This window comes from Halichoerus grypus, chromosome 7, assembly GCF_964656455.1.
Source record: "Halichoerus grypus chromosome 7, mHalGry1.hap1.1, whole genome shotgun sequence".
Classification (NCBI taxonomy): Eukaryota; Metazoa; Chordata; class Mammalia; order Carnivora; family Phocidae; genus Halichoerus; species Halichoerus grypus.
In genome coordinates, this window is record NC_135718.1 from 31,770,323 (window position 1) to 31,784,521 (window position 14,199).

General features: G+C 43.4%; 1 protein-coding gene across 4 annotated transcripts in view; it reads right to left on the minus strand.

Moving 5' to 3' along the window:
* Nucleotides 1–1,409: 1,409 nt before the first annotated feature.
* The window catches only part of ENTPD1 (ectonucleoside triphosphate diphosphohydrolase 1), a 97,439-nt gene continuing 84,649 nt past the window's right edge, over nt 1,410–14,199 (minus strand). For all 4 annotated transcript variants that reach the window (XM_078077316.1, XM_036111652.2, XM_078077317.1 and 1 more), the window contains 3 exons: nt 13,444–13,560; nt 8,851–8,988; nt 1,410–6,750 (listed from right to left, as the gene is read on the minus strand). In XM_078077316.1, coding sequence (XP_077933442.1) covers nt 6,544–6,750; nt 8,851–8,988; nt 13,444–13,560 — 462 coding nt within the window. In that variant the 3' untranslated portion in view covers nt 1,410–6,543. The remainder of the gene's footprint in view (nt 6,751–8,850; nt 8,989–13,443; nt 13,561–14,199) is intronic.

The following is a 14,199-nucleotide window of genomic DNA, read 5'->3' on the forward strand; positions in this document are numbered from 1 at the left end:
CCAGGACCCTGAGATGATCTGAGCCGAAGGCAGATGCTTAACCCACTGAGCCACCCGTGTGCTCTGATAAGCATGACCGTTTAAGGTATATTCTTATCCTTAAAATTCTACTTAAATAATATGTGTGATCAAGTGCTGTGTGGTGAACTATACAGAAATTAATGCATGGTCCAAGAAGGAAACATTCAATGTAGGTAATGCAAGGAGGTATCATTGAGGAACCAGGATTTGAGCTGGTCCTGAAGAGCTGGAGGAAGATACAGGTCATGTCAAGAGATAATGAAATGAGTATACCAAAGTAGAAATAGTGGTAGGGACCAGCCTTCCTGCAGTGGAGAGGGAGATTAACTAGGACTATTACCTTAGTTCCTGCTAAAATACCCCATGAGGCCAACTTTTCAGAAAGAAATAAGTCACTTATCTTTCTCTGAGGAGCTTAAGCCAGACACGGAATAGAAGGGTCTGAGGTCTAATGCAGGCCCAGGCCAAGGGCTGCAATAGCACATGACTTGGAGATGTGAACCAAGGCTTCACTACAGGCATTTGAGCTGAGGTAGAGTGGGGCAGAGGTGTTCTAAGTGGAGCAAATAACCTGAACAGTGTTGGGTGAAGAAGCAGTCTGCCCTGTCTGGAGTGTAGGTAACATCAGAGGGGTGGAGTGGGATGAAGCCTGGAGAGAGCTTACAGGCATGGCTCAAAAAGCTTAAATTCTTGGAGAGTTTGACCTTATTTTGTAGGCAATGGAAAGCGACTGGCAATTTTAGTTAGGGGGCAATGTGATAAAGCCTGCATTTTTTTTTTTTTAAGATTTTATTTATTTATTTGAGACAGAGCAGAGGGAGAGGGACAAGCAGACTCTGCACTGAGCATGGAGCCTGATGCAGGGCTCCGTCTCACAACCCTGAGATCATGACCTGAGCCGAAATTAAGAATCGGACGTTTAACGGACTGGGAGCCACCCAGGTGCCCTAAAGCCTGTTTTTTATAAAGCTTATTCTGGCATTAATAGATTGGAGACACAACCACCATTCCTGGTGTCAGGTCTTTACTGGGGTGATAATGGTAAGATTGGAAAGGGGAATCAAAATGAAAACTGTTGCAAAGGCATAATACACAGGTGCTGTTGATGAAGTGGATGAAGTCCTGGTTACTTGACACCGTGGTGGCATTAAGGCGGGGCAGGTTTAGGAGGAAAAATAGAGTTTGGTTTAGGTCATTCTAAATACACACTGTTCCCCAGCTAGCTCCCAGGGTTGCCTCCCCTTTCTTCTTAGAACTTCATTGTAAGGAGCGATGCTGTTTCTTAGGAGACCGTATCTCATTTGTCATTGACTGATCCATGTTCTCTGGTGAGCTTTGCTATTCACTATACATTCAATAGGGATATAAAAACAAAAAGTCAACTCAGGTGTTGATGAGGGTGATGCCATCGCTGTATCATCAATTTAAATTTAGACATTTATTTAAAATAGATAAATGCAAAAGGTATAGCAATGCTTCTATCACATGTACAGTCTTAAATGCTACTTTTCTAGAGAAGGTTCATGGAGATACTCCTTTCCCCATTATTAAAAAATCCATTCTCCCTGTGATAAAACCAAATGTACTCAGTTGTATTAGATTCATGTACAAATAAAAACTTGGGTAGTTAACTACACATTGTCCTAAACACACAAAATAATTTAAACAGATCTATGTTCTCTCAGGAAATCCAGAATAGAGAGGCTTTCTTAGAATATGAGGCTAATTTGTGAGCTGCTACATCATCCAGATGAAGGCTGTGGAAAGAAATGCAGACTGATGACATCTTGGAAGTAATGACATTTTTAAAAAAGAATACTCCTTGGCAAGATACGTGGACTGTAATTGATAGAAAACACCCTTTATGTTTTAGTTAATGAGACACTGTGGTAGGTTCAATCACTGTGCCCATTGTTTCACTCCTCTTCTGTATTAGAATGAGTCATCCCTGTCCTTTGCCATATGACCTAGCCATTCCTTCCAGTGTTTCTCCAACTTGCTAATTGTTGGGCTTGGTCGTATGACTTATTTTGGTCAGTAGAATGTAGATGAGAGTGACAGGGGCCTGTCCTGGCCAAGGCTGTAAGACGCATCCTGTTCTGTCTTCCTCTCTGGTGTCCTTGCCATTCATTTTTTGTTAGAGATGCAAGATACAGGAGCAGGCCTGAACTAGACCTACCACCTGAAGGAGCACTACCCAGCTGACGCAGATCCATGAACATGAAAATCAAAGTTGATTGTGGTAAGCCACTGAAACTCTAAGGTTGTTATAATAAATTTAAAAGATAAAACTCACACAAACTGAAAAGAAATATGGTTAGTGAGCACAACTAACCATAAGCAACTGTCCTATTCTAACAAGATAGGAACTATTAGAATCTGAATCAGAGAGGGACCAGACCAATCTGGGTGAAATTCAGCTCATCTTTCAAACTGACAATAAATGAGAATATATTTTAATAGTAATTTTAATATAACAATATGGTAATCTTTGTGAGCTATTAAGAAACTAATATTTATTTTAATATTCAAATTTACAATTTGATTATAGAATATAATCATCAAAATTATCTTGTATCATCTTTGAATCCAGATTGCATTTTCCAAAGGTCTTTCATCAGGCGTCTTGACCTGAATAACAGGCATCTCTGCCTTCACAAAAAAGGCAACAAAACCTGAGGAATAAAGTGAAATTTTGAGCTGAGATCTTAAAGAAGAATAATGTCTAAGAATATTTTAACTTCATATATAATAAATAATAGCAAGATGTTACAGTATCTATAGCTGTTTTTTTTTAATTTCCCCTCAATAGAAAGACAAAATATTGCCTGTGTCTTTTTAGCTTTGAATGTGTTTTTAGACACGTGCTGTCCAGTGTAGTAGTGACTAGTCATACATGGCTCTCCATCACTTGCAATGTAGCTAGTCCTGATTAAGATGTGCTGTAACTGCAATATATGCAACAGCTTTCAAAACTTAATATGAAAAACAAATATTAATAGTTTTTATGTAAACTACATGTTGAAATGATAATGCCTTGGATATAGTCACTTTTTTTTTTAAGATATTTATTTATTTATTTATTTGACAGAGAGATAGAGAGCACAAGTAGGCAGAGCGGCAGGCAGAGGGAAAGGGAGAAGCAGACTCTCTGCTGACCAGGGAGCTGATGCGGGGCTCGATCCCAGGACCCCGGGATCATGACCTGAGCTGAAGGCAGACACTTAACTGACTGAGCCACCCAGGCGCCCCGGATATAGTCACTTTCTTAAACTCTTCTTAGTTCTCTGGTTTGACTGCACCTTCTTTTACTTGTTGACTGATACAACATTAGAATGAAATATACTTTTTTAAAAGATTTTATTTATTTGAAAGAGAGAGTGAGTGAGAGAGAGAGAGTGAGCACGAGTGGGGTGGGGTGGGGCAGAGGGAGAGGGAGAAGCAGACTCCCTCCTGATCCGAGGACCCTGAGATCATGACCTGAGCCAAAGGCAGCCGCTTAACTGACTGAGCCACCCAGGCGCCCCAGAATAAAGTATACTTTTAAAAACTTTTATTTATATTACATTTTATATTTCTTATTAATTTAAGAATTGGGTAAGGTGAAAATTGTCTCTCTCTCTCTCTCTCTCTTTCACACACACACACACACACACACAGCCTACTTAAGTAACTTCATTCTTTTGTCTACAGAAGTAACCATTTCTGATGTTTTCCCCTTATGGGTTCATAGAAAAAAGTTTCCCACCTTCTAAAGGAATGGTGGAACCAAGTTTAGGTGAATGGCCAGGAAGGAATGGTGATCATTTATAACCAGTGGCCAATTCAATATTAAAATCAGTTGACAGTGACCCATTTTATTTGGCCCTTCTCATCTAGAATGGCTCAAAGCAGATTCCTGAATCTGACACAAAACCATGTTTCCCTCCAAAGGAAATGAGATTAGGTTGTGCCAGGTGGTCATCTCCATGAGTTGAGACTTAAAACAAGTGGAATTTGACTCCCAAATACCTTAATGGATTTTTTTTTTTTTTTTGGACCCAGGCTGCAAGACAAAAATGGAATAAGAATTCAGTTTATTGAAGGAAACTGGTGAATTCTAATTCTAACTTCCTGAGGGGCAGTGTTTGGAAAAGACAAAACAATAAACTTGGGGCAAAAGACATGAATTTGCATATCTACTCGATCATCTACTAGTTTGTGTGACCCTCATTCATAAAATGGAAATAGTACTTACACCCTCATGGGGTTTTATTAGAATCAGAATAGAGAATGTGCATGACAGTGCTTTGTACATGTAGACATAAGGAAGAAAGGAGCTGCTGTTGGCTCTATTTTTTGACCTTTTATTTTCATTTTTATTTGATGCAGAATTGCTGTGCAGGGAGCAAGCACTATAAATAAGAAACCAGGAATGTGGGGAAATCCTTGATTAGCATCCTACGCCATGGTTACCACAGTATGTGAACAGAAGATCAGTGTTGCCATGACAGCCTTTGTGGACTTAAAGCAATATTAAATCACTGGGTCCATCAGGGAACAGGTCATCTGTCTACTTCCCTCTCTCCCATGCCCATCAGCCCTGTACTCATACAGAGTTCAGTGTGTGCTTAGAAGTTACAAGGAGACAGTCTAGTATATTTGGGAAAGAAAATAATGGTTAAGTGCATTGCAGGCTTTTAGGTCAGCCACTTGGGCAAGTGACTTAACCTCTCTGAGCCTCAGTTTCTGGTTCTATGAAGTGGGAAGGGTCGTAGCTCCCTTCAGACTGTTGTAAGGATTTAAATGAGAAAATGAATGTAATGCACTTGAGCACAGAGCATGGGACACTACAAAACGCTCAATAAATACTAAGTGTAACAATATAACCACTAGCACTAGTAGAAAGAGTTTAAACATGTTCAAATTTGGCTTCCGGTTCCTAATCCAAGTACAACAAGTTCAACTGTGAGTAGCAGAAAAGGAAAACTTCCTGCCCACAGCTTTATTAGCTTGTATTCACCTGGATGTTGTAAAAAAATGACTTGGTTATTCAAGAGTGTTAGGACATTTGGCTTCCAGTTTGTGGGAAAGCTTTTCCTTCCTCACCCCAGTCCCACCCTACATCAATCAGCTCAGCAGTCAGTCCTCAGATCCAGAGATGGGGAGCTTGGGACAACTTCAGACTGACACATCACCACTCCACCTGCTCACAGCAGTCATTAAAGGAAGAAAGTATAGGGTCTCTTCATGTTTCTGTGACAAGGTCCATAGCTGCTGCTTCTCCCACCAAATAGTTCATGGAATAAGTAAATAGAGCCCACACTTGTGTGACAGGGGTGGCAAGCACACTTTCAGATCTGGTTCCTGGCACACTTTGATGAGCAAACACCATGACAGTGGAAAGGCATGTTGCAGCTCTCCCACTACATTAAACCCTGGGACAAAAAGATATGGCATGGCTTTAAAACTCAATGGGCATCTTTGTGGTACAACTGATGAGCATATTTGGCTGTTAACTGAAAGTTTGGTGGTTTGAACCCACCCAGGGATGGTCTTGTCTCCAGCTAATTTCTTGGTGGGGAAAATATTCCGGAATTAGACAGTGGTGATGGTTGCACAACACTGCGAATATGCGAAAGGCGGCTGAACTGTACACATTAAAATGGTGGACTTTATGTTATATATGTATGACTACAATAAAAATAAAACCCCAATAGATGCATTGAAGGATGCATTTTCCAAACTCTTCATTATAATTGTATTTTTCTTCCTGACATGTATACCTACCATGTAGTATGCCCTGATAGCTGAATGCCTATATGTTACATCAGCTTTTAAAGAAATCTCTGGTCTGGGGTGGGGGCGGGGGGGTCCCACTCCATAGCATTTTGGCATCACTGAGGAATATATAACTAATCCACATCCCTGTTTTGGATTGGATTGAGTATTGTATTAACGATACAAGCACATAAATTCCCTTGCAAGACTCTTTGGCCCTAGCACATATTTGTCTAGTCTAGAAAATTCTCCTGTGCAAACAGCAGGATGGGAATGAGATGTGTGTCTGCCCTCTCCAAAGGCATTGTATGGCATTCTTAATAAATGGGCAAAGGGAGAAAGAAAGGGTCTGTATAAGTACAACTGAACCAGTTCCTGAGATCTTCTTTTAGCCGGCACAACTTGCCAGTGCAGGACTCAGGACTCTTGAGTTCTTCGGGACAAAGTCATGATTGTTTTTTTATAAAGCAGAGATCATGAAAGGTAACAGGTCTTTAAGACCTACACAAGCACAGAGTACAAAAGAGAAAAGGGGAGTTGGGAAGGACTCACAAAAGAGACGATGTCTTCCGGGTAGTCCTTGAGGCAGAAGGTGGTGAATACCTTCCATGGAAAGGCTTCAGCAAAAGCCAAGGAAGCTTCATGCTGGTCAAGACTGGCCTTGGTGAGCAAGGAAGGATGATCTTGTACACCACTGTGGAGGAAAGTGCTCCCTGGGCAAGTTTTTTTCTCACTCTAGCCAGCAGATTTCAGCTGCTCCTGCTATACCATGTCTTTCCAGAAATATGAAGGCTTGTGAAAGATAAACAAACCAACAATGGCCACTGCAACCAGGATCAGGGAGAAGAGGACCATGAGGAAGACATAGGTGGAGTGGGAGAGAGGTGTGGGCAACGGCTGCTCAGCTGGGATCATGTTGGTCAGGTTCAGCATGTAGCCCAGAGTCCACCCGACATTGCTGCTCTGGATCTGCAAACAGTGGGGAGAGGCTGTTGTTTCTGGTTTGAAGATGAAATGAGCTTTCATGCAATCGCATCCATAACACTGAGCAACAGGAGGTGGAGAGCACCACGTTCAGTTCTCTAACTGCATTACTTTTACATTCTAAGCTGGGAATATGGTTGTGGGGAAGATGGAGCCCGAGCAAGTGATGAAGGAGAGTTTGGAGTCTCGCTGCTCTATTCCCGAAATTCAGAGGAATTTGGTGAATAACTGCCCAAGTCTCCTGCCTCTGCCTAGAAGAACTTACTTCAAACGGCCTTTGGAGATTTGCATTCCTCTTTGGTTGTTAGAGTGAATGTGGAGGGAAAAGTGTAGAAGGCAGGGTGGTGACAGAAAGCAGGCAAAGGATAAGAGAATAATGATTGTCCCTGGTCTCTTACGTCTACGTCAGGCCCAGGAATCTCATCCTTATGTAACCAGGACGTCTTTATGATTCAATGAGGGAAGACTGGGAAATAATCCCAGCAAGTCAGTGTTACTTTATGGAAGTTGGATGACTGTACTCATGTTTGAGAAAGGATTCTTCCTAAATGATAAGACATGCTCTGGCCCTGCCATCTTCCTAGGAGTATTTTCCAGTCACCTCCAAACATATTAGAATGTAGATAGTCTGTGAATAATAAATAATTTTGAAAGTGTTTTTATTACATGAGTTGTGCATGGTCATGGTAGAAAAATTAGGACATACAGATAATCCTAAAAAAGAAAATAAAAACCAGCTGTATTTCGCCACTCAGACAGAAGTCACTGCTATTATCTTTTTGTGACACATCCTTCCAGTCTTCTCTGTGCATGTTATATGTAGAATTATTCACTTAACAATACCTTTCTAAACATCATCTCATGTCTCAAAGGATAATCACTGCATGAACTGCCTTCTATGTTTATTTTTACTCACTTTATCCAATTATTTATAAATCCTAGAAATGAAGTAATTGGATAAAATGACATTCATATTCTAAGGCTTTTAGCACATATTGCCAAAACAGTCTCCCCAAAGGTTGTGCCAATTTACATTCCAACCAGTTTCCGTGTGGAAATGCTCCTCTCCCCTAAACCCTTACCAGTACCGGGAATTAATAATTTGTGAAAGGTCCACTTCCCTTTATAGGGGGCAGGAACCTTATCTGACGTCTTGTATCAAGGAAAGCTCCAGAGTTAGAGGAGTTACCACCTATGGTTTAGAAATACTAGATCATTCACTGAAGTCCAAAGAATATAAGTCACTCGCAAATTTGACATAGACATATCCTTCAGAGAAAAAAAATTGTGATGAAAGGAAGACTAAGGATTAAATCAAGGAAAAGATTAGTATTTGGATTAGCAAGGTCAATATCAACAAGAGTGTAATGAAAATAGTATCCTTTAGCCTGCTACAGCCCTCTGCCTCAATATTTTGCTTTGCTTGAAGTCACCATATTTAATAAAGGGAGTTAATTGTTTTTGCCATTAGTGGGTATGGGTTTAAAAGGCAGAGAAGCACTGCTCTGGATACTTTTCAAGCAGGAGTTGCTCATCAATGTAAATGTTTCTCTACGCCTGGATGCCTGCAGGTGGCGCTATGGCAAAGCACCGCAGTGAGGTTGCTTGTGTAAGGCTCCAGCTAAACCTGACTTCTAAGCAAAGACCCCCCACTCACAGTCACTCATCTCCTTCTTTATGCTAAGCTTTCAGATTAGTGAACCTTGAAGCTACAACCAACAAGGCCGTCAGCCCTTATGAGAAGCCATAATAATCAGTTCCGGATCATGGAAGAGGCCTTTGGGATGGATGTTGAAGTCAGCGAACAGAATCATTGAGGCTACTGAAATACGGTTACGTTTAATATCTCACTGTTCGTTTCATAAGGAACTAGTCACTGTTACATGAGCAGAAAGGCGAGGCTGAGAAGGCAGGTAGCTCTCCTTTGACAGGATATCCTCAACATAGGAAGGCTTGACACACAATGTCCGCTTGGGTTAGAGGTGAAATGGTAGAACAGGACATCAGGCTGACTCCTACCTCTTTCAAGCCCAAAGCTGCCTCCGTCACCCAATCTCCCCACAACCCAACAAGTACCCAAATTACCTTGCCCATGAAATGAATATTCTTCCAGGACTCAGCTGTGAAATGATAGCCACTCAGAAGGAGAGATAAGATGTAGGCTCCGGAAAAGCAGTATTCACTCAGGTACTTCTCCTTCACGTCACCAAAATAGGTCTTCAGCTGGAAGGGAAGGGAAGGAAATCTCACACATGTACAACAGTCACCTCCTCACGGCCCTCTTCGCCATTAGAGCTGATCAAGACGAGAAGGCCCAGCTCACCCAGGCGCGAGCGCGGGCTTCTCCAGAGAGCCCTGGCGGTGGGGCTGCACTCCTTCAGTGGGGGCAGGGCTATAGTTTAGGGTCTGTTAAGGAAACTTTTCCTCCACTGGGTTCTGTGGGACCTTAACAAGTGCTCCAGGAAAACAGTGGTTTCCGTGACCTAGTAGGTTCCGAAACACGGACTTGCAGGATACCGCTTCACCCCTTCTGAAACTGCCGTTCACGTTAGCATTTTAAAAACTGAAAAATCTTGCATGAAAGAAATCCATCAGTCTGTTTAAAAGATTTTCTATGTTCTCTTTTTAAGATTTTATTTATTTGTCAGAGAGAGAGAGCACGTGTGCACAAGTAGGCAGAGCGGCAGGCAGAGGGAGAGGGAGAAGCAGGCTCCCTGCTCTGCAGCGAGCCCGACATGGGGCTTGATCCCAGGACCCTGGGATCATGACCCGAGCTGAAGGCAGACGCTTAACGACTGAGCCACCCAGACGCCCCTGACTTTTGTATGTTCTTTACCAGAGTCTGAGTTCAGAGCCTCTGAAGGAACTAGTGCATCTGACGCATGTTAAGGAAAGAGTGTCATAAAAAGCCTTGCCACTCCTGGGGCGCCTGGGTGGCTCAGAAGGTTAAACATCTGCCTTCAGCTCACATCATGACCCCAGGGTCCTGGGATGGAGCCCCACATCAGGCTCCCTGCTCAGCGGGGAGTCTGCTTCTCCCTCTCCCTCTGCCCCTACCCCAACTCATGCTCTTTCTGTCTCAAATAAATAAATAAAATCTTAAAAAAAAAAAAAAAAGCCTTGCATTCGGTTTAGCACTTGGACTAGCAGCGTCGGGGTCTCCCAGGAGCTTGTTAGTCCTCGCTCCAGAACTACCAATGCAGAATGTGCTGTTTAATGCGATCCCCAGGTGATCACATGCACAGTAAAGGTTGAGAAACTCTACAACACAGTTTAGGATGCATTTTGCTCAGGACTGCTAACAGTGCCAACATCTCACCTTCTGCCCTCAGCCCTTACCTGACCTCTTTTTTTGCTTATGAGTCATGCAAAGGGGTCTTCTTGAGTCCTTCATGTGTTTGCTCATCCTACTCCCAAACGAAGGCTGCCTGTTGACCCTTACCTCTCCTCCTGTTGTAAATATATGCCCAGATGCCCACAGCTTGCTCTGTTCCTCTCTGACCGTCAGTAAGAGAACAACAGGCCAGAACACCTCTAGCTCAGCCCAGAGTTGTCTGCTGCCCTATTCCTCAGCCCTTGAAATAGGCATTCCCTCCTGGGCACCCTGGGCAGAGAAAGAACTAACATTTGTTAAGCATATATCAAGGGCTAAGAATCAGGCCAGATGTCTTATATGTAGGACCTCCTGGCTACATGCCCACCCACCACCACCACCCCACTTTTGCCCAGATTTCTCTCTCTTCTCAAGAAACACCCCATCTCACTTGGTTTTTGCCAGCCCCCAATCTCCGGAAGGCTAAGTCCACACCTAGCCTGCCTTGGCCTGCTCTGATGGAGTTCTCTGAATGACCCAACCTGGAACTTGTCTTTTTCTCACAGTCCTAGAAACTACTCTTTGATCAACTCCTCTGCATGGGACATTCTCCCAAGACCTTAGTGTAACATCAGTGCTTATCCAGATCCTACCCCCTTCTTACAGTAACTGCACTCTTTTTTTCCTTCATGGAAAGACTTCTCCTATTTAATGTAGTCTCAGCAGGCCCATCAAACAAAAAACCGCTATGAAAGTCCAAGAATCCACTCAGGCCAGACTTGAAACTGCTGCAACCCACAGGTCCTTAAAAGCTGGCCTATCCCTTGGGGGAATGCCATTTTGGTCTAATTTTCCTGAATTCTATACAGTCCTACCCCCTCCTCCTCCTGGAAAGGTGTACATTGCCAAGCAGTCTGATCTGCTGAGGATTAATTATGATAATAGCCAAAAAATATGGAAGCCAAAGGCATCTACCTGGTTCATCAGTCCAGATCTGATTGTCTTAATGCTGTGTGGACTCAACACTATGTTCTCTCCATATGGGGGATGGTTTGCCTTTCTCTCTCATACTCCTCTCTCTGTGTCTCTCTCCTCTCTCCCTTCTATTCCTAGGGCAGTGGGACAGTACCAGCTTCTCTCCTCCTCGCCCATTGCCCCTTACCACTCCCCCATATGAAGGGGCATGGCAAGTCTTCAAGAACGGGATGCATTTCCCTAGAAAGGGTAAAAGTCCATGAGGTTGAATGTCAGGACCCATAATGTATAGAGAAACCCTAGTTAGTAGTATACACAGAATCTTACAGCATTGTAGGCTGACCAGAGATCTTGAGCGAACATATCTTCTGAGTGGAGAAGTGATTATTCCAGTTGTCAAAATTAGAGGGTTACCAACCCTCTAATAAACCTATTAGAAGACAAGCATGAAATGTCCCTTTCACTTGCTTTCTTAACCTCTCCTCCTCAGGGATCCAAGGACTGGGGGCACCCGCAAGGATTTGAAAGACATCAGTAGGTGTAGTTTGCATTTTATTTCTCCTGCCAAAGCAGGGACAGGCAGCGCGATATAATATGTATAAAGCTTCTAGCTCACTTTTCAGCACATAATATATGCCTAAAAATTGTCAATTCTCTCTTGGCCAAAGATGTCTAGAAAGGACCTTCCCAAACTCCAGTCACACAGGAGTAGCAGGAAAAGAGTTGCCCTGTAAGAGCATACTTGAAACCTATGCATTCCATATGGACGGATAATGCAGTTGGGGAAAATGAACCCTGGGTCATAACACCCACCTCAACATCAAGGCTCTGGGTGAGGTCTAGGTCTCACCCTGCACCTCCCCCCACCCCCTGCCAAAGATTTCAGAATTTCTCCCCGGTGCAGGCCCTAATGAGTCTACTTCCAGGACCCGTACAGGTCTGCATATAGGCATTGCCAACCTAATGTAACCTGATGAAATTAAAACAAAACAAAACAAAAAAACAGACGAGGGTTAGGGAAAAAAAATGTGATAGAGCTTTCACTCTGAACGAGAAGTAATTTTTTTCCCGGGGCACCTGGGTGGCTCAGTGAGTGAAGTGTCCGACTCTTGATTTCAGCTCAGGCCTTAATCTCAGGGTCATGGGTCTGGGCCCTGCATTGGGCTCCACGCTGGGCGTGAAGCTTACTTAAAAAAAAAGAAAGAATTTTTTCCAAAAAGCCGCTTAAATCTACCTCCTTCACAGGCATACACTGGGGTTGTTTCAAGTTGCCTCGGCTCCAAGATGCTCACCTTCCTCCATAGATCACTACCAGCTGCAAAAAGCCTCCCCCGAGTGTTTTGCAAACTGTCAAGTGCTGCGGCATTTCGAGGGGCTCTTTTGGAAAGCCCTGAATCTTCTTCCTTCCTGTTCTAACGCAGACAAAATACAGAGGGAGAAGTCCATGCCTCTGGCTCTTGCACAACCTTCCTTCCTCTGTCAGCGCCAAGGAGACCGCATCCATTTCTAGTTAATTACACCTCCTCAGAATGAAAGTACCACTCATGTGGGCAATGCTGTCGACTTAAAACAGCTGCCGTTGGGAGCCACCCCTAGCTGATCTGTTTTGATTAGGGTAGACCTCATACCTCGCTCCTCCCTGGAAACTTCCATCAGGTAGTACTAGATCTTGAATGACTCAGTGCCTCAGACAAGAAACAGTTGTGCTTCAAATTTATGAACAAGTAGGAGGTACCTGGGACCTAGGCGGGGAGAAAGGGTCTTACCACGATGGTGTTTATAGCAGACTCTGAACTGCCGGTCTTCCTTGCTAATAAAACTCTGATTGGGGGCTTGGGGAGAGGAATGTGCGACAATGTACCCAGCCCCAGAGAGTAGCTCAGGCTGGATCTAAGGCTCTAACCAGTCCTAAAATCCCGCAGCCTGCTTTCCCAGCCAGTCCCGGCCAATGAGACGTAAGAGAAAGACTGCTACGGAGCTTCTGGGGTAGCTTATGCTTTCTTGTTAAATGGAACAGATGTATCTGGCTCTACCCTTCTTCTGACCTGGAACATAAGTGATCTCTGAAGCCACATCTTGTGTCCGTGAAGAAAACAGGCCTAACGACAGAATTGAAGAAGGAATGGCTGAGACAGAGTCAAGCTGCTAACCTCCCACGAGCAGCCGCGGGCTGCCAGGCTCGGTGTCAGGTGAGGAAAGTAAGACCGTGTTGGCTTCGGCCGGTGTATGCCCACTTACCAAGAAAGGCCCGTGCGCTCACTCCGGACCGAGTACACCCTCTGGGCTCCTCTACCCTGTTTGCTGGATCTCGGTCCGGGTCGCAGGACTTGGCGAGCAGACTCCCGTCCTCCGTGCCGCCAAGGGCACAGCTGCTCTTTCTCATCACTTACCTCCTCCCAAGGCTGAGAGCAGAACTTTTCCATAGTCTCCGTCATCTCTTCCTGCGAGGGGGTTTCCTCTGATGTAAAATTTAAAAATTCCATCACATAGTAATAAGCCGAAAATGCCTGCAAGAGAAAATGCAGTTTTGCACTGTGTCCAACACAGAGGGACACTGACTCACTGTCCAGAAGGCTGAACTCCTGGTGAAGGTGCCTGGACATCTCTGTTGAATTAATGAACCAAGTAATATTCCAGACCCAAAAGTTGTTTCTTTCCTGGAAGACGTGTCACTTTGTTGCTGTTGCTTTACCGCTGACCTGCATTTCTGAGCCACCTGGTCACTAACTGTCTCTATAATTTTAATGGAAGAGTCAGGGAGGAAAAAAAAATGAGGGGGGAGAAAAAAGAGAGAGAGAGGTTAAAAAAAATCCCATCTTTAAAAAACTGTGTATTATATATGAGCTTTTAATAAACAAAAACTGGGAACTTCTATACAAAGATATTAAGAGTTATCTCTGAATGGCAATTGTAAGGCGTTTTCCTTTTTAGTTCTGCTTTTTTGGCCTATTTCTAGAATGTCCATGCACTGCTTTCTTTAAATAGTCAATCTTTATTTAACAAATATTTATTGAAATCTATCATGAACTAAGAACAACTGAAATGTTTTTTAAAAATCATTATTATGACCATACCTGAGAACTGTGGAAAAGGGTACAAATGAGTAAAAAGGAAAATATTCAATTAAATTTCACAGGATAGGTGCT